General features: G+C 47.7%; 9 protein-coding genes across 9 annotated transcripts, besides 4 other annotated features; 4 read left to right on the top strand and 5 right to left on the bottom strand.

Moving 5' to 3' along the window:
* Nucleotides 1-299: 299 nt before the first annotated feature.
* Nucleotides 300-342: a sequence feature (GA-rich).
* Nucleotides 343-522: 180 nt separating this feature from the next.
* On the top strand, nucleotides 523-2,685 carry TSTA_116020 (RNA binding protein (Arp), putative; the record flags this gene model as incomplete). Its single annotated transcript, XM_002481757.1, has 4 exons — nucleotides 523-678; nucleotides 771-828; nucleotides 916-1,622; nucleotides 1,708-2,685. 4 exons carry the CDS (start codon nucleotides 523-525, stop codon nucleotides 2,623-2,625), a joined length of 1,839 nt encoding a protein of 612 aa, XP_002481802.1. The 3' UTR covers nucleotides 2,626-2,685.
* Nucleotides 2,686-3,262: 577 nt separating this feature from the next.
* Nucleotides 3,263-3,285: a sequence feature (AT_rich).
* Nucleotides 3,286-3,498: 213 nt separating this feature from the next.
* Nucleotides 3,499-7,229, bottom strand: TSTA_116010 (nuclear condensin complex subunit 3, putative; the record flags this gene model as incomplete). Its single annotated transcript, XM_002481756.1, has 3 exons — nucleotides 3,499-5,059; nucleotides 5,111-6,723; nucleotides 6,776-7,229. 3 exons carry the CDS (start codon nucleotides 7,227-7,229, stop codon nucleotides 3,719-3,721), a joined length of 3,408 nt encoding a protein of 1,135 aa, XP_002481801.1. The 3' UTR covers nucleotides 3,499-3,718.
* A 324-nt stretch (nucleotides 7,230-7,553) lies between these two features.
* TSTA_116000 (cysteine synthase (o-acetylserine (thiol)-lyase) (csase)) lies at nucleotides 7,554-9,167 on the top strand. Its single transcript, XM_002481755.1, has 2 exons — nucleotides 7,554-7,709; nucleotides 7,763-9,167. Exons 1-2 carry the CDS (start codon nucleotides 7,592-7,594, stop codon nucleotides 8,758-8,760), a joined length of 1,116 nt encoding a protein of 371 aa, XP_002481800.1. The 5' UTR covers nucleotides 7,554-7,591; the 3' UTR covers nucleotides 8,761-9,167.
* On the bottom strand, nucleotides 8,818-10,186 carry TSTA_115990 (sulfite oxidase, putative; the record flags this gene model as incomplete). Its single annotated transcript, XM_002481754.1, has 4 exons — nucleotides 10,095-10,186; nucleotides 9,972-10,030; nucleotides 9,472-9,919; nucleotides 8,818-9,414 (listed from the first exon to the last, which is right to left on the bottom strand). The coding sequence occupies exons 1-4, from the start codon at nucleotides 10,116-10,118 to the stop codon at nucleotides 8,818-8,820; spliced, it is 1,128 nt and encodes a 375-aa protein (XP_002481799.1). The 5' UTR covers nucleotides 10,119-10,186.
* Nucleotides 10,187-10,361: 175 nt separating this feature from the next.
* On the bottom strand, nucleotides 10,362-11,515 carry TSTA_115980 (Mitochondrial import inner membrane translocase subunit (TIM22), putative). Its single transcript, XM_002481753.1, has 3 exons — nucleotides 11,201-11,515; nucleotides 11,042-11,137; nucleotides 10,362-10,983 (listed from the first exon to the last, which is right to left on the bottom strand). The coding sequence occupies exons 1-3, from the start codon at nucleotides 11,291-11,293 to the stop codon at nucleotides 10,648-10,650; spliced, it is 525 nt and encodes a 174-aa protein (XP_002481798.1). The 5' UTR covers nucleotides 11,294-11,515; the 3' UTR covers nucleotides 10,362-10,647.
* A 488-nt stretch (nucleotides 11,516-12,003) lies between these two features.
* Nucleotides 12,004-13,954, bottom strand: TSTA_115970 (uncharacterized protein; the record flags this gene model as incomplete). Its single annotated transcript, XM_002481752.1, has 2 exons — nucleotides 12,004-12,325; nucleotides 12,444-13,954. 2 exons carry the CDS (start codon nucleotides 13,952-13,954, stop codon nucleotides 12,133-12,135), a joined length of 1,704 nt encoding a protein of 567 aa, XP_002481797.1. The 3' UTR covers nucleotides 12,004-12,132.
* Nucleotides 12,021-12,044: a sequence feature (AT_rich).
* Nucleotides 13,955-14,632: 678 nt separating the features above from the next.
* On the bottom strand, nucleotides 14,633-17,353 carry TSTA_115960 (Mst3-like protein kinase, putative; the record flags this gene model as incomplete). The annotated part of the gene is made up of 6 exons (XM_002481751.1): nucleotides 14,633-15,541; nucleotides 15,601-16,218; nucleotides 16,287-16,888; nucleotides 16,951-17,118; nucleotides 17,175-17,242; nucleotides 17,299-17,353. 6 exons carry the CDS (start codon nucleotides 17,351-17,353, stop codon nucleotides 15,274-15,276), a joined length of 1,779 nt encoding a protein of 592 aa, XP_002481796.1. The 3' UTR covers nucleotides 14,633-15,273.
* Nucleotides 17,354-18,156: 803 nt separating this feature from the next.
* Nucleotides 18,157-18,189: a sequence feature (A-rich).
* A 353-nt stretch (nucleotides 18,190-18,542) lies between these two features.
* TSTA_115950 (actin interacting protein 2) lies at nucleotides 18,543-20,309 on the top strand (the record flags this gene model as incomplete). Its single annotated transcript, XM_002481750.1, has 2 exons — nucleotides 18,543-20,144; nucleotides 20,199-20,309. The coding sequence occupies 2 exons, from the start codon at nucleotides 18,543-18,545 to the stop codon at nucleotides 20,229-20,231; spliced, it is 1,635 nt and encodes a 544-aa protein (XP_002481795.1). The 3' UTR covers nucleotides 20,232-20,309.
* Nucleotides 20,310-20,446: 137 nt separating this feature from the next.
* TSTA_115940 (NAD dependent epimerase/dehydratase family protein) lies at nucleotides 20,447-21,678 on the top strand. Its single transcript, XM_002481749.1, has 4 exons — nucleotides 20,447-20,635; nucleotides 20,702-20,721; nucleotides 20,781-21,492; nucleotides 21,544-21,678. Exons 1-4 carry the CDS (start codon nucleotides 20,454-20,456, stop codon nucleotides 21,566-21,568), a joined length of 939 nt encoding a protein of 312 aa, XP_002481794.1. The 5' UTR covers nucleotides 20,447-20,453; the 3' UTR covers nucleotides 21,569-21,678.
* Nucleotides 21,679-22,589: the final 911 nt, after the last annotated feature.

Below are 22,589 nucleotides of genomic sequence, written 5' to 3'. Positions count from 1 at the left end.
TTGCATCAACATCGATGCCTTGACAGGCATTGCGTTATAAGAATGCCATCTCCTGTGTGATTAGCAGAATTAGACACCAGCAACTGGCTACCTCAACCAATTGTTTTGGTATTTCCCTAGCACTTCCAGTCGTAAACACCATGATAAATGTCATGGTGAGGCCGGGGACTAGGAAAGTAAATTAATTAATGCCTGGGCCTCAGGGTGGCCGTTGTTGGCTGTGCTCTGCTCCACCAGCTCTTGTCCCCGTAGCAGCTTTTTTTTCTATTTTCCCGCCGGTCTTTAGCACCTCTATCTAACTCCTCCTCTTCCTCTTCCTCCCCCCCCCAATCCTCTTTCTTCGTTCTTTGTATTTATCTCCCTATTCTTCGGTCACGACCATTTCTTGTCGTGATCGATAATTGCTTCTTGCCTTTATTCTGTTTATTTTTTGGGCAGGGGCGTTTGTGATTTTTTTTTCTTCCATTCTTACTTTGACTTCTGCCATTTCCCCTGGCACTCCTCTCCCAGACGCAGCGAGACATGGCCGCCGTTCTGTCCCCCATCCCGAAGCTGGACCGCTACATTGTCATACACGTTGCGACAACCTGCGATGAACATGGTGTTTATGTGACCAAGGATTCTGCTGAGGTCATCGAGCTTGGATGGATTTTACTCGACACCAAAAATTGTGATGAGGTACGCCCGTCAATTGAATGATGCTCTCGGCTTGACCTTACCACTTTTTTTTTTCTTCCGTTCCACTGACCTTGTCCTTTTGATTCATACAGTTGCATCGAGAGAGTATCCTCGTGAAACCAGTCAATACGCCAATTACACCGCTGTGCAGTAAGTCCCTGCGTCTCAGTGGCACTTTTGTTCTGTTGATATTAGTCGCCGAAAGTGGATGGGCTGACGAATCCCGTTGATTATTAGCGAGCCTGACCACTTTGACATGGGAAAACGTGCGCAACGCTGGAAGTTTCCGGGATGCGGTCAATCGTTTTGATGCCTTCGCTCAGGAACATCTTATCTCCAAAAATCTCGAGTTTTCTTTCGTGACCCTCGATTCATGGGACCTTCGTGTGCAACTTCCTCGGGAAGCCCGCGACAAAGCCGTCGTTCTACCACCATACCTACAACACTCCCGGACCTTTGACCTTCGTACCGAATATCAAAGATGGCAAACTCACCATCCGGAGTCGTTGCCATTCGGTCCCAGCTCTCTTGCTAATATCTGCGCTGCTCTCGAGGTGGAACCTGTTCAATCTTCTGCCCCAATCAAGCACAACTTGCCTTTCCACCTGCAGGCTCTTGCTCCAGCGTCCCCTCGCCGGGCAATGGAGGAGGCTATCACTCTGTCTCGCGTTCTCAAAGGTCTTATTCGCAAGTCTCAGCCTGCTCATGAACATCCCGAAATCCTCACTCGTCCAATGGATGCGAGAGCCGATGTTCGTGCTTTCTTGGCCGAACGCAGCAAGGTGCTCCATATGAGCGGTCTTCCACATGACACCACCCAGTCAGAACTCGAGAGCTGGTTTACTCAATACGGTGGCCGTCCTATTGCTTTCTGGACATTGCGTACTCCGGATCAGCACAAGCCTACAGGAACTGGCTTTGCCGTATTTTCGTCCCATGAAGAGGTATGCAATATCTTATTTACTGGACATATAAATCGTTACTCTCAAGTGACTGATCAAAAACTAATTGATATATACATATATATAGGCAGCTGAGAGTCTTTGCATGAATGGCCGAGCTCTTAATGAAAAGGCTATCGAAGTGTCTCCTTCATCTAGCCGCGTCTTGGACCGTGCCGCCGAGATTTTGACACCATTCCCTCCATCCAAAAATCGCCCCCGTCCTGGTGACTGGACTTGCCCGTCTTGCGGTTTCTCCAACTTCCAGCGCAGGACTGCTTGTTTCCGTTGTTCATTCCCTGCCGTGGGTGCTGCCCCTGACCCTTACGGATACGGATACGTACCCCCATCTATGATGCCGCCCATGAACCCTCACGGAGGTCACGGTATGGGCCATTCTCGAGTTGGTGGTAACGGTGTTGTTCCATTCCGTGCAGGTGACTGGAAATGTGGTTCAGAGGGCTGTGGCTATCACAACTTCGCTAAGAATACCAATTGTCTTCGCTGCGGCGCCCCGCGTTCTGGTGCAGCAGTCGTAGCAGACTCTGCATTCCCATCGCCAATGGAGCCTCCTTCTGGGTTTGGCATGGGTCCAGGATCAATGGCTGGTACCCCTACCCCAGCACCCTTCCCCACCGCTGGCGGAGGTGGTGGTTTTGGTGGATTTGGGCAGCAATTTGGGGCCCCTCCAAGCAACTATGGTTTGCCATCAGGTCTCGGAAACACTCCCGGTCCTTATCCACCAATGGGCCAGATAAATGCAGGCTATGGCTCAGCTAATGCACCACACTCGGCGACTTCTTTTGGCAATCCGGCGACTCAAGCCGCCTTCACTGGAGCTGACCACGGCTCTCATTCGAATGCCTTGAACGGCAACAACCTTTACACAACCGATGGTGCTAGCGACCCATTTGCTTTCCTTTCCACGGGCTTAGGCGGGCTTACTGTCAACGATGACAACCATGGCCGCCGAAACGGAGCAGCTGCCAACAAGTCACCCGCATAAGCGGATCGTTCTGCAATCCCCATTTCCGTCCCTTTACGTCGTTGTTGGTGTCATTGAATATGCCTTGTTGGTCAAATATCTGCGAGCTTTGTGTCTGTATGTGTATGTGTCTAGTCTTTTTCCCCTTTTGCAAAGTTGCAAGAAACGTGTATCACGTTTTTTGGTGCGTGAAATCAATATGGAAGTTTGGTCCCGGTGCATTTTGGCAGGATGGAGCTGGCTGGCTGGTCGCTGATTTCGTGGTCTCGTGTTTTATTCTTTTTCCGCCTTCTATTCCCCGTTTTATTTTCTTCTTTTCGCGCCATGCTTTTTGGTTATCGGGCTTTCGATCATGTCTACAAGAAAGAAAGGGAGCAGGGAGCCAGGGGAGTGTATCCATCGGGGGGGCTTCAATCACATACTCATACACATGCACACTTACACTTACCACATTCGCTCACCCCAAAACTGCTACTACGATGGAGGAGGAAGAGTCTAAACCAACAACAACCCCATATCCTCTTCCTCGCCACCACCCCCCAAAAACAAAAACAATCAACTTTGGATGGTGGGTATATTTAGTTTTGGGATTGTTTCTTTTTCAGAAAAAGGGGGGAAGAAGACAAAAAATCAAATTTTTTTGTTTTTGTTGTTTTTCTTTTTATAATATTTTATTTTTTTGAGCGATGCATGGCATGGCATGGCATTGGGTCGGAAAGAATATGAATGGGCTTACTTCTTCTGGGTTAAGTATCTTTGTTATATGCTACGTTATCAAATCAAATGCGATAGAGTGAACATACTTTTCTTCTTCGAATATGGGTTTGTTTCAGCAAAAAGAAAAGGCGTTTGGCCTAGGTAATTCTGTTCCCTTAATAGGGATTTAAATGGATTCAAAAGGAAAGGAAACCTTCGATTGACAAACATAATATGTAAGTAATATCACTATCCAACCACAAAATATGTATAATAAAACAGCTAGTAATCAAAAAAGACACCAAACCGCTCCCAAGTTCCAACTAACTATACTCATGTTCCGACGTACTCATATCAAACATGTCCTCCCCTCCACTATGCAACGTGATAGTAATGAAAACGAATAAGCAGGATCGGTCTACTCGGGTTCTTCACTGGTCCTCTCATTCTTAATAACCGTCACCCGGCTATCATCCAGTTCACCTTCTTCATCAATCTCCATAATCGTCTCGTCAATAGCGACTTCTGTCGTGCCTGCACGCACACCCTGACCAGAATGCTCAACGGAGGTTTGTCGTGATCTAGGGCCGGCGTTTGTGTAGTCTGAATCCACGGTGCTGGCTCGTGTGTTGCGATTGGTGTCTCTGCTATTGGAGGTTTGTTGAGAGGCATACGCAAGGATTTTGAGGATTGTGTTCTTGACTTTGACTATCGCGTTGCGACTGGCTGCGTCAGTGGCGGCTTCCTCCAGGGCATCGTTGAGGAGTTCCTTGACATTCTCTGCGAGTTCCACGATCTCAGGATCGATTTCCTCACGACTGTTGCTTCTGTTACTGGAACGGAAGGCATCTTCTGTTGCTTCGGTGAGTGCACGAGATCCCGCTCGTGATCCAGGCGCAATTGTTGATGCCGGGGCAGTAGGAGCGGATATGTATACTTTGCTAAGCATAGACATCAGGAGTTTCTTCTCTTCCTTTGAGCATTTGTTGGGTCCGGCACTGATTCCGAGGATTCGTTCCAAAATGTCATTGACTAATGCCAAATGCACGTAGCCGTGAGCATTAGAGCTTGCGGTTCCACCTGCAAGAATATTTTCACCTCCAAGTCCGACTACTCTGCGCTCATCGGTCCATTCGACAAGCATACCAGTGACCTGAGTCATTAATGCTTTAATTTCTCGCTCACCGACGCTTTCGTCAATATCGCCATCGCTGTCCTCCTCGGCTTCGAGGGAGAAGTACTCCTCGGCAGCGTTCAGAACGGCTCGTACCACAGGAACGGCTATTCTGCGCATGCGTTGCGTATTTGCGAGACGTGAGTGGCAAAAGACCGGGAAGAAGTACGTCAGTGCTTGTCTAAGAACAGGGTTTTCGCGAGTCCGAGGATGGAAGAATGAGATAATGAGTGATTGAAGTAAAGCTTCAATAGACGACTCATTATGATCCTTAATTGCTTGTGGGATGTTAGGGCCTGAGGGTGTGAATATGTTGACAAGAAGCATCTTCGACAGAGCAACCGCTGCAGCTGACTGCACGTCAGCAGGCGACGTTGATTTCAGTGCCTTTGCAAACACCTTGAAAATGTTCTTCTGGAACGGAGGTGGTGTCACTGTCTCACTGTCTCGTTGGATGACTGGGAGAAGTAGCGTTGGATGTGCAGTGAGCATATCGGCTAGAATATGGAGTGCTGTAACTTGAAGGGCTTCGTGGCCTTTGGTAAAGCAATGAATGAAGAGGGTCATGTTCTCTTCCGCAAGAGTCTAGACATGCATTAGCTGAGCAACAAGACAAATGCAGACTACAAAGCTCACCTTATCGAGCAGACAACACAACCCCAAACATTCCAGACCCCTCTCTCGAATAGGGGCTTCATGACTTCGCACGGCCGGAACCACGAGATTGTTCAACATCGTAACCAGATGCATGTTTTGCTGAAGATTCCCTTCAACATTTTGTAGCATACACTGGGCGATGTGAAGACATTTCATGTTAATCATGATTTCACGAAGCACCTTGGCCTTGGCTTTCTCCTTGTCGAATGGTACATCACTAGCTGGAGTCATGGATCGATCGCGGCTTGCTCTTGAGCTTCCATCGTCACTAAGCTCAGATCGTGCTGACACAAAACTGTCTTCGGTTGCAATTGCATCGTGGACTTCAGCAATAGCTTCCAGAACGACGCTGCAGAATTCAGACTCGCCAGCAGCGTCAGGACCACAGACATTTCGAAGGACCTCAACATGTAGCTTAGTGCATAACTCGGGGAGTTCAGGTATTGCCAAGTTCTCTCTAAGCAAAGCAAACATCTTCCGTCGTCCAACCTCATCCGAGTAATCGAGCGTCAGAGCTATTTGCAGAAGCTGTTCCACAACGAACTCAAGCTCCATCGTCTCTTCCTCATTGTTTTCACCACTGGCAGAAGCTTGCTTCAGTCTCGTGAGCAGAGCACTGGAGTATTTTTGAAGGAAATATGCTAGAGCAGTGACTTCCGGCATTTTATCGTCTGCGAGGCTGCCGTACTTGTCTTCATTCTCAAGCCGACAGAAGTCATTGAAACTACGAGCCAAGAATGCCGACTCTGCTGTAAGGCCTTGCCAGAAATCTTCATCAAAGACAATCTCTTCGCGGTAGTCAGGGCGACCTTCCCAGAAGGCTCGCATGGCTTCATGGGCCACACCACCCTCCATACCGGAATTGACTGCATCTATACGTTCCAACAGTTCCAAGAGAGCGGAGATGTTTGGCGCTGAAATCTGCCCTAGAGTGGTTCCTTCGCCGGAGGGCTTGTTGCCAGCGCAGTCTTCAATCCATCTTTCGTAGAACAATTTTCCTGTGGCTTTTCTGACATTCTCGTCCCGATCGCGTAGGCCCCATCGTAGAAGCTTTTCACGCATAGATAATGACAAGTGGCGGAAATCACCTAAGGTAGGTAATAGGCGAGAATAAAGTGCGCGTCGAGTAGCAGCATCCAAGTCTCGGGCCCTCTCGAGCAAATACGGCAGTGACGTTTGGCTTAATGGCAAGTTAATCAGTAATGTTTTGCGCACATCCGCAGTGGCATCGTTCTGGAGAATATCGATGAGCTTTTCCAGTAAAGCTTGCGAGGAATCCTCAAGTCCACCTTCACTCTCGTCCCCTACTAGACGCGCCAAGCCCAGTACGGCCTGGACTCTGACTGTGGCCTCTTTATCCCGAATTCTCTTGAGAAGGCCAGTTCTGACCAAACGAAATACTTCGTCGTCTATTGAATCGAGCGAGTTTACTAGATGCGCAAGCAGTTGTGTTGAGCGGTACCGAACTATCTTATCTTTTGCGGCTAATAATGGCACTACCATGTTGGCAATAGCCATAGTTAGTCGCGTAGTCGGGGTCTCTGGGAACATTTGTGTTTCGTCCACGTCCGCTGGATTGAATACCTCGCCATCTATCGTTTCATCAGTAGGAGTTCCATTCGCCACAATTCGCAAAGCACTCACCCTTCTCTGAAGCATGGTTCAAGAACAGGCCCAGGAAACGAATCACACGGTCTCCAACAGATTCCGTCTTTTTGATGGGTAATATGCGAAGAATGCAGCGGGTGACTTCCACATTAAATTCTTGCTCGCCGACAGTCTCGTCGCTCGAAGGGATTTCTCGATCTTCCTCAATCTGCCCATCCTTCGTTTTCTTAGGCGGCGTAATACCACAGCATATTTCTTGGACTTTTCGTAACCGCACAACGAGTTTTCTGTGCCCGGTTGTAGAGCGCTGGGAATCTGCAAAAATTGCGCAAACGTCTGCGCGAAGATGGGATGATGTCGTAGGAAGCGGTGGTTCGGGCGGTACTGCTACAGATGGGGTCGCCGAGGATGCACGTTTGGATGATACGGCGCTCTGTCCAGATGTTTTGCGTGACCCAGTGGACGGGCCGCTCGTTGAGCGAGCGGGCATTGTTGGAGGAGTGACTAATACGACGTCACCTTACCAAGTAAACGTGAAGGTAATCGTTAAGTATAATGCAGCGCCTCCGAAATGGCAGTCTGTTGTCGTGATCTCTTCAAATTGAAGGAGTTGCGGGGAGTAATCAAAACAAGAAGGAGGTTCAGACTTGAGCCGGATGTAAACAAACACTAACCCAAAGCGCGTTAATCATCATGCGATAAGATAAGGGTTTTGTCCGCCAGACCGCCTTGCTGACTAACAGGTATGATTGGCTGACAGTACCGATCGATGGCGTGATTTTTGGGGATCCCGCGGTTAACTTCAAGTCTTCCTGCGGTCCAGAGGACTTTTATTCCTCGAGCATCTTCACAATGTTCAAACACGGTCTTCGCACGTTTGCGACGACGGCTCTGCGTAGTGCAGAAGCCTCGACTGCATATAATACAAAGGTCTCTACAGCTCAGGGATGGGTCAATGGCCTCACAGAAGGTACTCTCCCCGTATGTTTTAACTGCATGGGCATGGGATTGACAAATTCATAGCAATTGGCAATACGCCATTGATTAGACTAAAGCGACTTTCCGAAGAGACCGGTTGCAACATTCTTGGAAAAGCCGAGTTCCAAAACCCCGGCGGTAGTGTCAAGGATCGTGCAGCATTGTATGTCGTGAAAGATGCCGAAGAGAAAGGACTTTTGCGCCCAGGCGGTACTGTGGTGGAAGGAACTGCTGGAAACACCGGTATTGGTCTTGCTCATGTCTGTCGGTCCAAGGGATACAAGCTCGTTATTTATATGCCCAATACACAATCACAAGGCAAGATCGACTTATTGCGACTCTTAGGTGCCGAAGTGTACCCCGTCCCAGCAGTTGCGTTTGACAACCCGCAGAACTACAACCATCAGGCCCGACGACATGCGGAGTCTCTCGATAATGCTGTATGGACGAATCAATTTGATAATACCGCAAACCGACAAGCTCACATTGAGACAACTGGGCCTGAAATCTGGGCTCAGACTCAAGGCAAAATTGATGCCTTTACATGCGCCACTGGAACAGCCGGTACTCTGGCTGGTATCACTCGTTATTTGAAAACTGTCAGCGACGGCCGTGTAAAGAGTATCCTTGCCGACCCTCCAGGCAGTGTGTTGCATAGCTACATCCAAAGTGGAGGCAAACTCGCGGAACGGCAAGGCGGAAGTATAACAGAAGGTATCGGTCAAGGCCGCGTGACGGAAAACCTGAAACCCGACATTGATCTCATCGACGACTCGCTCCATATTAGCGATGAGAAGAGCATTGAAATGGTATATCGCTGCTTGGATGAAGAAGGGTTGTATCTTGGTGCTAGTTCAGCGTTGAACGTTGTCGCTGCCAAGGAGGTTGCTGAGAAATTGGGTAAGGGTCATACTGTCGTAACGATTCTGTGTGACGGCGCATATCGTTACGCCGACAGGCTCTTCTCCGATAAGTGGTTGAAGAGCAAGAATCTTCGTGGTGTTATTCCCAAACATCTGGAGAAATATATTGTACTACCATAGATTGTATACAGCGACTCAAATGTACAGCATTGAGCTTATTATTTTGGCTTATATCAACTATTCAACAGTCAAGTCCTTCGACATTCCGTATCCATTATATGCGACTCCACGCAAATTCCACAGCGATGTTTCCTGCTGAGTGTTGCCTGCAGCGTCATAAGCCCGACTCAGCAAGACTTTTCCAGTACCTCGCTCCATAGGTACCGAAGCCTTCCATAACTTCCAGCACCACTTATCATTAATCTTACTTTTGGGGACACCCAGCTGAGCCTCGACCCATGTCCCACCCCCATCCCCGGAGACCTCAACCCGAGTAACTGGACCACAACGACCCTGCGGAACAGCGTACCCCTTAACCTCAACCCTGCGATCCATAGACAGCTTGACCGTCTCGCCATCATCTGGGGATGCAACAACGGAATTGATCGGCATATCCAACAATGGAGGCACTTTCATCCAATAATCCTTTGCCTTGTCCGAACTGGTGATTTCTGGTGGCAGAGCCTTGTAGTCATATTGCTGATAATAGTTTTGACTATGCTCGTTTTGAACTGTGATGCGATCCAACCATTTCACCCATCTGGCACCCGCGACGCCCGGGATGACGACTCGGACTGGATAGCCGTGGTTTGGGGTCAGGGGGACATCATTCATCTTCCCATTCAGTTAGTACTCGTCCATCAGAGACTGAACAGCAGGGACGAGACACACCTCCAATGCAAGAATAACCTCATCCTCCACACTCATACACCTCTCCAATTCCACACTCCCGCCAAACCAGGTATCATCCTGACACTCAACCTGATAACATCCAAAAGCCACAAACCTCCCTTCCTTACCGACGTGATCATCCACACCAGCCGCAAGTAACACATCTCGTAACCGGGGGCCTTTCCATCTACAATTCATCATTGCCCCGTCTTGCCAGTTTATTCCCTGCACTTCTTTTAATTGCGTGCTCATTGTATCGCGACGATTACCGGCGCATTGGAGGGCCGATATGACCTCGTGCTGCTGGAATTCGGACGTGAGATCGTTTATGGATAGCTTTAGGGGGCAGGTTACTTGTCCGTCTATTGTGACTGTATGGTTTTCGCTATTGAGGTGAGGGATTGGGCCATGATTGCGGTCATAAGTTGCTTCGGTCTTGGTTAGGAAACTGTTCGATGCTAAGTAACGAGTATAAGTACTATGATGAGGACTAGACTGACCTAGATACAAGTTTCTGTATTGGGGGCTCCTGGTTCAAGGGTTCTTTGGAGTGCTCGATCTGTTTAGCTCGTTAGTCCTTTCGCTGGTGGAAAGGGTGTCGGAAAGAGCTACAAGGAACGTACAGTGGTAGTAGTACTATCTGTCATTTCGTGTTTCCGCCGATGGATATGTATTATCGCAAAATAGTCTGTTGTACATATATTTTGTTGTTGTCAAGTCTCGTTTGCCTTGTCAGCACTGGGGTGTATGGCTTTGACGTCATTCGCTTCCATCAGATGTCCTTGCCTCTATCATGCCCTAAGACGCCATCTATTAGGATATAGCCCAAGAAGATCTCAGCACAAGTCGGCATTGTTTTTCATGTTTACTTACTCGTCATGGTTCCATCTGAGCAGATGCAATCTTTATGAATTAGTCTAGGTCTATCATCAACCCAACGAATAATATACATATCTCAATATACATGAGTGGACAGGAGTGGAAATAAACCCTCAGAAACCGCAAAAAAAGAGCCCAACCTGTAACAAAAACTCCAGCAATGCTTTCTTACATATATGTATCATGGGTGACCATACCCTATGTTCTTCCGATAAGCCCTGGTCTTCCAAAAAAAGAAAATAAAATAGTCACACATAAGATCGAAAATAATAAGAACCCCTTAGCGGCATTAGAGAATCAATTCTCCCCTGGCATACGCATGTAAGCCTCAATAGCTGTACTAAAAGCCGCAAACCCAATACACCCCGTCAACGCAGCCTTGGGCCCAGCATTCCTAGCCAAATAAGCCCCCGTCAAACAACCCGCCGCAACATGATTTGTCAAATCGTTTTTGGCGCGTAGACCTTCCACTGTACATTCAGCAGTAGTATAAACGGCGCCGATGTATCCGAATGTCTTTGCGCTGCTCCATGCTCGAGTGCCCATATCCTTGAAGCCGTGTTTGAGTTGTTCGCGCCAGGGGAGGTTATATATTTCTGTGCCTTTGGCTGTGAGGGGAACGTCGTATGCCATCTATACACATAATGTCTTGTTAGTAGATTGTTCGACAATTAGAGAGGAGGGAACATACAGCGCCAGTAAGAAAACCAAAAGCACCACCTAGCGCAAATCCAGCACCACCCGAAAGAGCTATTTTGAATGGACACGATTCTGCAGCTGCGTTCATCTGTTATTATTGAATTAAAAGCGTTAGCTATTTGCAACAAGCCGAAATGAAGAAAGGCATTACCATTTTAATCATATTCTGTTCCTGCTCACTCATGCCTGCATTCTGTCCGGCGCCAGCGCCGCCCATGGGCGAGGGGAAACCGGGGAAGCTCATATTATCGTTCTTCTATATCTAGGTATTGTTTGATGATGACTGTTATATTCGAGCGAAGGGACGGAGCTGTTCGGTACCACGGGAAAATGCGCTGATTGAGCGAATGCGAACCGCAGACCGGATACAAACAAGAATCAAATATAAAACGGTTGCTTATCCGGTCAAAAGATGCAATTTAGCGGATATCTTTGTCCGCGCAGTGTTTTGCTCGTCTTTGATCTCAAGATGATGGCCGCGGAGGTGGAGAAAAGTTTATAAAAATGTACGGCGGAGATTAGAGACCAACTGTGCAGGTAAAGTCTGCCAGTTACATTGGATTCACATAAAACAGATTCTGTTCTTATAATATTAGTTTGGTAAACTTGCAGTTGATCAGTCCGACCTTGGAAAATAATGCAAATTCCAACCAGTGGTTGACTCGGATGATTTATCCATGGTAGACATATGATTTATAGCGTAGTTAACGCGTATATCGTACTTGAAGAATAGGTCTTCCAACAAAATATGTACTATATATCTAGTCTATTCGTACATCTGTCCAAAAAAAAAAAAATAGACTCAAAATACATCACAGTGAAATGGTATCGACCAAAAGATCCTTCCAGTCGGTCTAAAGAAGCGAAAAAAAGAAGTGATAGTCTCATAAAATAGCAACATCAGGTCTCATCTCGTGATTCATGTTCGCTGAAGCAAAGCGCAAAACATCCGTCAGAAAACAAGGTGCAAGAAAAAAAAAATAAAAAATAAAAAACAAACATCGTGTCAAAAGGTAGAAAGATATGTATATGCAAGAGGTTCGATTTTAATTGGCAGTTCATGATAGCATAAGACGGATCGGATCAAAAAGCCTCCCAATCGTCCTGCTCCGCTTTCGAGGATGACGAGGGGGAAGTCAAACTCTTTTCCCATTCATCCATCAAGCTTGACGCGGTGCGCGTGAGTTGAGAAGCACTGAATTTGCTCAATGCTGGCCATGGAATGCCATTATCCGAGCGAGGACGTTCTCCTTCATCGGTATTTCGTTCCCCAAAGCTAATATTTCCCCTTGCCGTTAGTCAAGATGGACTTCTTGCTAGAAGCAGGAAAAAGAAAAATATCCAAAATCAATGAATAGACAAACACAAAGCGCATCGCAATATTTCGAACTCACCTTGCACTAGTCCTTGGACTGCTGAGCTGGGTTGAAGGAGATTGTTCGTTTCTAGAAATAACCGTCGACCGACTAGACGAAGGCGTATGCGATTTCCTAACTGGCTGCGGCGTATCCCAATTATCCCAGTCATCCTCCTCCTCCACTTCGAGTTGGTTCGAGTTTCCGGACCCTGTCTGTCCTTTTCGGGTATTGTTGGCGACGGTGGTCTGATTGGGTTTGAGCGTCTGCCCCGGGGTATCAACTCCGAATTCACTCCAAAATGATACCTCTGTGCCGGCCGAAGAAATTATATGAGGAGAAGAAGAATTGTTATTACCATTTTTCTTTGATGCCGCGGCATCCTTGAACAGTGATGATGAGGAGCTTGTACGACCGACAGAAGCTCCATTCTGTTCCCGGCGTCGAACCGGTGTCACGCTCCGTTCGCTTCGTTGACCGCTCCGGGAGCGTGGTGTGGTGGATGCTGGGGGTTGTAAGGTACGATTTCGAGTAGCGCTGATTCCTTCCTCGCCTACCGTAGCTTGTCGAATATCTTCTAGGAATGTCCATAGTCCCTCTCTCAAATCGGATGCCATCTGTCTACCAGTGCGTAGAAGAGCTTCGCTAGATGGCGGAGGCAAAGACCGCCGCCAATGATTCTCGTCTGTCGACTTGTCCGATGCCTCCGCCGTCTTTGATGTATCAGCCCGTTCCACAGATGGTAGCGTAGCAGATCGAGGATGTCGCGTTGCCTGAGTTTCATTGCTTGTGGTCGATCCTGAAGGACTTGCCATTGGGAACGGTGGTCTGACCACACCTAGCTCAGGCGAAAGTAAAGACAGGGTCCGAGTATGTTTCGAGCCAGCAAAGACCCGCCGGCCGTTTGCAGAGATGGTTGTTTCGCCTTTCGCAGCACTGCGGATACTGCTCCGTCTCTCCAATTCTTTACTTCTTCTGATCTGAGCAGGTACGGTATCTACGGGTGTTGTCACCGACGCAGCTGCAGTACTCGGATCTCCGGAAGAATGATCAACTGAGCCACCCACAGATGACCGTATAGGCCGCATAGCTTCTGCATGGTGACTGATCTCCGTCTGCTTCTTTTGTCTCTCGCTCCGAACCCATTGCTTCTTCAAACTCGTCAACTCCGCCTCGGCTTTTTGTAATTCTTCCTTGATTTCGAGGACTTTGCGCTCTTGCGAAGCAATGGCCGTCAAAAGACCGGTCGGTTCTTGAGCTAGTGCCTCGCCTAGGATGGAGGCATCAGGAATGGACTGGCCGGGTGACATCATCCGCGGAGAGGACTCGGCAGCAGGCGTAGCGACAGATGGCGACGACTGTTCTGATCGAAGATTAGGAGGCGGCACAATGGGGAAATTGAGGGTTAGGCGTTTTGCGTGTCGAGCCGCGACGTTGGGACGCGACGGCAGAGGTGTCTGTTCCTTCTCTTCCGTCGAGGGCTTCTGTGGCAACGGTACCTCCAAAGAAGAGCCATGGTTGGCAGCCGCGGTGGTGGTTGGCTCCTCCATGTTATAGATCAGAGTAGTGCGATCATAGGATTAAGGCACAAGGACAGATTGGCATGCACTGTAGCATGGCTGAAAACAGAACAGAAAAGAATCGATAGGACGAGAAGATTCAGGACGCCACCGAAAAGAATGCTGCAAAACGAGAACACTAATTGAATAGAGTAACGGTCGTTAAATAGTAAAACATAAAAAAAAAAAAAAAGAAAACCGAACTGTGAAAATCGAACTGCAGGGCCGAGTTAAATAAATATCAACAGCAGAATGAATGATAGGGGGAAATTAAGAATCAGCTTACGATAAATTTAGTTGGGATGGTTAGTTTAGCATTGCAGGAGAGATCGGCCGCGGCAATGAGGCCCTTAGCAATCAACCCTTTAAGGCTTAAGATGAACAGCAAATTAAAGCGTCAGTTTCAGACGCAGCCATCGGCCTATCAGCATGTCCTTAGCGACAGGACTCCACGAGGTTCGGGATGCATGTCTTCAGGGGCCGCCTGGCATATCTCCACCATCTCACAGCTCTAGACCGGCCACTCCACTTTGTTGATTATTTACCCGACTACGGAGTACAGTCTGTAATTTGTAGCTACGTAACACTCCCAGGACAGTATCGTGTCTCACTGACTATCGTGTAATATGATCTACTCTATCTATATCAGAATGCAATTGCGAATATCCATCGTCATTATCGAGTGTCCTATCCATAACACTAACCTATGGAATTCAGTACCTCACGGTACAACAAAAGTATGAACATCACTCGCGTAGAGTACAAAGTAAGCGTCCAGAACTATCTATCGAGAATCAAAGGACGATAAAAATAATCAAACACAAAGTGTAATCGACCGAGAATTGAAACGTACTGACCAGCCGCAGTGGTGGTATAAAAATACACCGGGGGAATCAACGAACGTAAAGAGCTAGAGTGTACAGAAAGATCAAGGCAATAAATGCCTTCCAAAATAACAGCATAAGGCAACAAGACAGAAAGTAAATAACTTCTTTCTGGCAGTATCTGCCAGTATATCCAACGAGACTCCGATGCTGTGCAGGCAGAGTGAAAACGAATGATGCATGTAAGGAAAACAATGTACAAGGGACACATTGGCGTTGTTGGTGATAAGTGATTTTAAATGTCATAAATGATTGCATCGACAACAACGGCCAAGCTGGCGAGATGCGAACGGGTCAGAGTGAGTGTGGGTTACTTTCGGAAAGGAGGTGTGGTGGAAACGGGCGATGTTCGGTGGCGATGGGGATGTGATTGATAATGTTGTACAAAGAAAGGATCTTCTCAAATCGTAGGTAGAAGTGGTCTACTTAGATGGCCGGCCATCGATTGCGGAGACCTTCGCTCCAGCGTTGATAGAGAACATCCGCAAGTTGTTTCGTATGCTCCATTCCTGGAACGTGCTGCCCAGGCATGCCGCTGGACGCCTGGGGACTGCCTTTTTGTTCGCCCAGAATTTGTTCTGATTGCCGACGACGGTGGCTCTTGAGGTGAGGATTGTTTTGCGCTAGAACGAGCTTTGGTTTCTGAGGCGTCGTCGGTGTCGGTTCGGGTAGGAGAGCGGATAGTTTGGGATCACTGTGATCTGTTAGCAGGACGGAAAGTAGACCCAATGAAAGGAGAGTTGTAAGACGCACGTCCTCATCTTTTCGTTGGAAAGCTTCAGGATGTGATATAAACCTTCGGGATCAACCATTTCAAGGTCGCTGAACGCCTCCGCCAGTCGAGAGATTGCCTCTCTTTTCTCCTGGTCGCCAGTGTTGGCCAGGATTTCCTGGCAAGCGAGGCCAATACCTTTGCTATATGCTCTTCGTCCCAGTTGAGCCTCTTTGCTGTTCGGGACAGGTTCAGTAAACAGAGTCTTGGCCGCCGCATTCTCATCTAATCCCGGTGGATAGCTATAATGCTGTGACTGATCATTGTTCCCTCTGTCAGAGACGCGACGAAATTGGCGCACTGTAGATGGGCTGTTTCCATAGCTCAAGTTGAGGCCTAGTGGGTGTTTCACGCCGCTGGATCGTCGCTTTGTATTCGATCGCTTGACGGATGGGGATCTTTCGGCCGGTGTTCGTCTAACGGTAGAATTGGCGACAGGCTTCGACATGGACTGCGGAGTCATTGATTTCATCTCTTCGGACTTTACGAATGGGTCCTCGCAAAAGTCCTCGGCAATCACTGGTCTCTTGACCGTGGGTGCCTTGACTGTGTCAAACACCCATCCATCATCATCTTCCTCCTTTGACGAGAATGTGGTCCTGTATATATGTAGATATATATATTAGCCTCTCAATTCGAATTATACGTCGGTGAAGATCCTTCTTACAGAGTCTCAGCATAGTATCTCGGATCGTCCAGATGATCCTTGCCGCTATCCCAGTCTTGCTTTCGTTGAATCAGCTCTTGCAGAGCTTCGGTTTTTCCTGCGCTGCGGACGAACTTGTGTTTCAAAAGCTCCTTCGCAGTGTACCGCCTATCGGGATCCTTCACCAAGCACTGTGCGACGAAATCTTTGAATGTTTGGCTGAATTCGTTGCCTTCGAGACGCGGAGCTGGAGCTTTGGGAATGTGAAAGAGCACTTTCATTGGATGGGTGCTCGCATGTGGTGGCTCTCCGTTTGCAAGTTCCATTGCAGTTATTCCCAATGACCAAATGTCTGCCTTGAAGTCGTAACCAGCCTGCTGAATTACTTCCGGAGCCATCCAGAAAGGAGTGCCGACAAATGTATTTCTTTGCGATTTGATATTGGAGAGCTGTGCTGCAACACCGAAATCCGCCAACTTGACTTTGCCAGATTGAGACAGCAGGACGTTGGCTGCTTTGATATCCCGATGTATCTTCCCTTCCCGATGAAGATAATCCAACCCCAACAATAGTTCACGGCAAACAATGGCGATATGCGCTTCGCTGAAGGTTCCTGGTTTCATCTGAACGCTGTTAGCGGTCTGCCCTTAGGGCACGTGCAATTCCATGCGACTGATTTTCTTACCAGATCCAAACATGAACCACCTCCGAGGTATTCCATAACAATCCATAACTTGTGACCGCGGAGAAAACTGGCTTTATACTGGGTAACGTAAGGACTTGCACAAGCGGCTAGGACGGATATTTCTTGTTGAATTTCAGCAATGTCATCTTCACTCGACTCGAGGTCAATCTAACATCGCATGTCAGTACCGTAGAGATTGCATTGAGATGAAAAGAAAGACCCACATGTTTAATGGCCACAATCTCCCCAGTCTCCTTCTCAATACCCTTGTAGACAGTGCCGAAGCTGCCACCTAGATAAATCATTCATTAGTCGAGGACAACTCAGACTCGAAAATTTTACGCTTACTGCCGAGCTCTTCCATCACCTGGTAACGGCTAGCCATATCGCCGTCGGATGCCATCTTCTGCCAGAATCGCGGAGGAATGCAGATAAGGGCAACGAACTGGGCCCTTCTCTATCCGACAAGACTCCTGTGCTGCGCAACAGCAACAAATCGGAGCTTGAGAGGAATTGATGAAAGGTAAGAAGTAGAGGAAGCGGAGAGGGTAAGTGAAAGGGGGAGGAAGAGAAGAAGATGAGTTTTCTTAGAAGATAGCTCAAGCTGCCTGATCGAGGACTAGTCGGACTTAGGGCAGCTGCGGGTGGAGGAAACAACAGTCGCCCAGAGCAACCGGCTGCGCTAACACCCCGCTCTTTCCTAATTCGCCATAACCCTTACCTCTGATCAGATCAGTTAAGTTATTCTATAGTTACTGAATAGTTACATACCTTACATAACTTACACTATTAACTAAACTCTTCTATCCTGTTTCTTCAGCCTTTGATATGGGAAATACTGCGCATTCTCTGAATGTTTTGACTGAGTTTACAGGCCAAACACCGCGCTCATTTAGTTTCATTCACCGAAACTCGACCAACTCTATTCATACTTGCTGTCAGTGCAGAAGTCAGCCGTACGCGATTACCTTCGTCTGATCAATTCCTCCGACTAAAGCTCGAGGTCGATGGCATGCCCGTGATCAAAGCCTCGATGTATATAATGGAAACAATGGAAACAATGGAAATAAAGGAACAAAGCAGCCTTGAGAATGCATGCCATCATTGACACTGCCAAAGACAAGCTTCTATCATCCACGCAATTACTGGAATGCTGGGGTTTTCATGCACGAAATCATATGGTCTGATTGTTCAGATGAAGCAGAGTTCTCTTTTCTTTTCTTTTTCTCTTTTTTTTTTCATCACTCTTCGTATGCCTTGAAAGGGGTATCTGCGGTATGACTAGAAGTACGTAGGCGCCTGAAGTAAAGGCATGGATTTCCTTGAAACCAGCTTGTGATTCGGTTGCCGAGCACATTGTATTATATTGTAGGTTAGCAATGCTGCACTGTCGCGAGAAAGTGTACTTTTGTATGGCGAATGCTTGGCTGGATTACATACACCGCGGAAACAGATGAGCTCAACCAATCCCGTACCGCCCCGAGCTTCGTTCTCCGCAATCGGCTTTGTACTCGACTCGGGACATCAAGGGAAAAAAAAGAAAAGAGAGAGAGAGAATCAACCTCTGCTTACCCCATACAAAGACAAACATCATGGCAGCTCCGCGCAGTGTCGCCGCTGCCCTGCGCAGGACAAGACTATCATCTCGTTGCCGCTGCACACATACCATATTCACGCCGACTGTGGTCCAAACACCTCGTCATTTCAGCATAACCACCAGCAACCGAGCAGACCCTTACAAAAAAATACAATTGACTGCGGCGGCTTACCCTCAGATCAAACGGGACCCCAGATTCGCCGAGGTCACAAAAGAACATGTACAATACTTCAAACAGCTCCTCGGCACAGACTCCGCGCTCATCGATGGCGTCAACGCCGATGCAACCGACGACCTGGCCCCCTTTAACAGCGACTGGATGCGCAAATACGGAGGTCAGACACGGCTTGTCCTGAGACCACAGACTGCGGAGGAAGTGAGCAAGATTTTGAAGTATTGCAATGAAAATAAATTGGCTGTTGTGCCTCAGGGAGGAAATACCGGTTTGGTGGGAGGGTCCGTACCCGTGTTCGATGAGATTGTCATCAACACGGCGCGGATGAACAAGATCCGTTCTTTTGATCAGGAGTCTGGTGTTCTTGTTGCTGATGCAGGTGTCATCCTCGAGGTTGCTGATGCACATGTTGGTGAACACGGCTATCTGTTCCCATTGGATCTTGGAGCAAAAGGATCATGCCATATTGGAGGTAACGTTGCAACTAATGCTGGTGGGTTGCGTCTCTTGCGTTATGGAAGTCTTCACGGAAATGTTCTAGGATTGGAAGCTGTCTTGCCGGACGGAACTATCATAGATAGTCTGTCCACTCTCCGTAAGAACAATACGGGCTATGACTTTAAGCAACTGTTTATCGGCGCCGAAGGTACAATTGGTATTGTCACTGGCGTCTCAATCCTGTGTCCTCCCCGCGCCAAGGCCGTTAATGTCGCATACTTCGGCTTGGAAAGTTACGAGCAAGTCCGCAAAGCCTTCCGTGAAGCCAAGGGTCAACTCTCTGAAATTCTCTCCGCTTTCGAATTGATGGACGGCCGAAGCCAGGGTATAGTGCGGGAGTCTACTGGGAACAAGCCCCCTCTAGAAGGCGAATATCCATTTTATTGTCTAATTGAGACCAGCGGCTCCAATACCGAACATGACCTTGCCAAATTAGAATCATTCCTGGAACATGTCTTGGGAGAGGGTATAGTTGCCGACGGAGTCCTTGCTCAAGACGAGACACAAATCCAATCCCTCTGGCGCTGGCGCGAAGGTATCACCGAGTCTCTCAGCCACCTCGGCGGCACCTACAAATACGACGTCTCTATCCCACTTCCTGAACTCTACCAGCTCGTCGAAGACTGCAAGAACCGTCTTACCGAGAAAGGTCTCGTGGGCGATGATGACTCCTTCCCCGTTCGTGCTGTTGTCGGGTACGGTCACATGGGAGACTCTAATTTACATTTGAATGTGTCAGTCAGACAATACACCAAGGAAGTCGAGAAGGCCATTGAGCCGTGGGTGTATGAATGGATCGCCAAGCGCAACGGCAGTATCAGTGCAGAACATGGGCTGGGAATTGCGAAAAAGGAATTCATTGGATATAGCCAAAATGATACGAATATCAAGCTTATGAAGCAGTTGAAGAATTTGTATGATCCGGTAAGTTTTTCCCCTTTCTATACGAGCCTGAAATGTTTACTAACTGCCCTGCAGAACGGAATCATGAATCCATACAAGTACATCTAATTGCTACGACTGATTTGATAACACGCATGTCTTTAAATTATCAAAACGTAAATATTGAAGAAGAAAAGAATTGGATTTAAAAAAAAAACAAATTGTATATCTACGTCGACGTCATCTGATGGAGCTTTCCCCACATGTGTAGAAACTGACGACCTGCTTTTCACAACACCACACCACACTCTGTCTTCCCTTGACATCTGCAACATCTACGAAGGAAGAAAAATGTCCCATACGGCTCTAGTTACCGGCGCAACCGGTCTTTTGGGCCGTGAAGTCACAAAATCCTTCAAGCAAGCGGGATGGTTAACTGTAGGGCAAGGATACAATCGAGCCGCCCCGCCAACGATTCTGAAAGCGAATCTGGAGGATCCGGCGGATGTTAAGAGGATACTTGATGAAGCCAAGTATGTTTGAACTTTGAGAGTAGTATGACTGTCAATTGGCTAATTGGTGTTGTGATGCTCGGATAGACCACAGGTTGTTGTTCATTGTATATTCCTCCCATTCTCCGACGGTTTCAAAAAAGAAGAAATGCTAATTGGAATACAGGCGCCGCAAACCGTCAACCAGATGCCTGCGAAAAGAATCCCGAACAAGCACGCAAAATCAACGTCGAGGCCACCCGCGCCCTAGCAGAAGGAACAAACGCTCGAGGTATTTTACTAATATACATCTCTACGGACTACGTCTTTGCCGGCTTGGAGGGAGAAGCACCATACGAAACCGACGCAAAGACCAACCCTACAAACATCTATGGAGAAATGAAACGTGACGGCGAAGAAGCCGTATTGGAAGCTACCAAGGAGACCGGCCTAGGAGTCGTCCTGCGCGTACCGGTCCTGTACGGACCGACAGAATACAACGGCGAAAGCGCGGTAAACACGATCCTAGACGCAGTCGAAAAGAGCAAAGATCCCAACGCAAACATCAAAATGGATGATTGGGCGCGCCGCTTCCCGACAAATACCCAGGACGTGGGACGGGTATGTAACGATATCGCGGTCCGCTACATTCGGGACAAGAATAACATCAAATCCCTGCCCAAGATCCTCCATTTCTCCGCAGAGGAGGATATGACCAAGTACGAGATGGCGCAGCGCATAGCGAAGATTCTAGAGGTGAAGATTCCGGGGATGATTGCGAATAAGGAAGGGAATGATCCGAATGCTGCTGTCAAGAGGCCGTATAACACGCATTTGTCGACTAAGGCGCTTCGAGAACTTGGGATCAATGTGCAGGCGATGAAGTTTGATGATTGGTGGTAGGTTTTCGTCCATGCATGAGATTGATGACTGAGCTAACAGGAGTATAGGAGAGCATACTTGAGGAAGAAATAAATTAGGGGTCTCACATCGATTGTAAAACGATCATGTATCCATAGTCCAAGATATAAGAATAGGGTGGATAGATCAGAGGCTAAAACATGGCGTCATTTAAGGAGCCTTTCTAAATTTGGATATCGTTACCGCTAGTAAGTACGTATCCGTGTGCGTAATTTACTTATGTAAGTTATCGACCACATTATTATCTGCAGTTGTGATGAATTTTACAATATATACTACTGAATGCTCACATACGACTAGGGAGTTCAATAACAAGTCCAAGCAAGTTTTAGAAGAATTGGCTTGATTCATGGGATTGTCGAGCCGGATCTCTTACGAGTCATGACGCGGTGTGTCCAGATTGACCCTTTTCGTATTCATTGTTACAGTACGAAGTAGGGAGTCTCATGTTCTGGAAAACCCAATTCCAAAAGTATGGAGAACTCGCGTGACTTCTCCAGTTTGTAGGTGATCTCCCGGGCTCGACGTTTCCTGTCAAACCGTCAGCGCCATCTGCGGCATTGACTACACTTGAATTGATATATGAGCCTATGACGGGTTTGATATATGATTTATCCAACCGTTCAAAAAGAACGATAATAGGACAACGAGAAGTTTCAATAAATTACTAGCGCGTGTAATAACAATACGCCACCAGAGCTTGTTTCAGGCATGTTTCCTTGCATGCGAACAGAGTCAAGGAGCCAAGACTTCAGGTAGCGCGGAACGCGACAGGCCCTGGAATTCTGTTTAATTAAACTGAAAAAAAAGAAAAGAAAAAAGCATAAAAAGTCGAAATGCGCCCCGGTTCAGTCTCTAGATAAATTCTTTTAGATGATGGGACTTTCTTTTTCAACTTCGACATCAATTCGATTACACCAGTCAGGATATTGAATGGATCGCATCATTGAGACGATATGCTTGACTGCGAACTGTAGGGGAGGCACGATTACGTTGTTGCGATATTGCGGATGTGAAAGGGAGAAGAGACGACCCTGACAGAACCTCTTAACGACGACTTTCCCCAGAGGTCTAA

Source organism: Talaromyces stipitatus, genomic scaffold (genome assembly GCF_000003125.1).
Source record: "Talaromyces stipitatus ATCC 10500 scf_1105507295555 genomic scaffold, whole genome shotgun sequence".
NCBI classification, from domain to species: Eukaryota; Fungi; Ascomycota; class Eurotiomycetes; order Eurotiales; family Trichocomaceae; genus Talaromyces; species Talaromyces stipitatus.
The sequence above is the reverse complement of the archived record's forward strand: the minus strand, read 5'-3'. Positions and strand labels throughout refer to the sequence as shown.

What these genes read in the sequence shown, in the direction of transcription:
- TSTA_116000 (XM_002481755.1), top strand. Translation starts at nt 7,592, where the DNA reads ATGTTCAAACACGGTCTTCGCACGTTTGCGACGACGGCTCTGCGTAGT. An exon ending in GGTCAATGGCCTCACAGAAG is followed by an intron (nt 7,710 to 7,762) that starts GTACTCTCCCCG and finishes ACAAATTCATAG; the next exon opens with CAATTGGCAATACGCCATTG.
- TSTA_115980 (XM_002481753.1), bottom strand. Translation starts at nt 11,293, where the DNA reads ATGAGCTTCCCCGGTTTCCCCTCGCCCATGGGCGGCGCTGGCGCCGGA. An exon ending in AACAGAATATGATTAAAATG is followed by an intron (nt 11,138 to 11,200) that starts GTAATGCCTTTC and finishes CAATAATAACAG; the next exon opens with ATGAACGCAGCTGCAGAATC. An exon ending in TTGGTTTTCTTACTGGCGCT is followed by an intron (nt 10,984 to 11,041) that starts GTATGTTCCCTC and finishes TTATGTGTATAG; the next exon opens with ATGGCATACGACGTTCCCCT.
- TSTA_115940 (XM_002481749.1), top strand. Translation starts at nt 20,454, where the DNA reads ATGTCCCATACGGCTCTAGTTACCGGCGCAACCGGTCTTTTGGGCCGT. An exon ending in AGGATACTTGATGAAGCCAA is followed by an intron (nt 20,636 to 20,701) that starts GTATGTTTGAAC and finishes ATGCTCGGATAG; the next exon opens with ACCACAGGTTGTTGTTCATT. An exon ending in ACCACAGGTTGTTGTTCATT is followed by an intron (nt 20,722 to 20,780) that starts GTATATTCCTCC and finishes ATTGGAATACAG; the next exon opens with GCGCCGCAAACCGTCAACCA.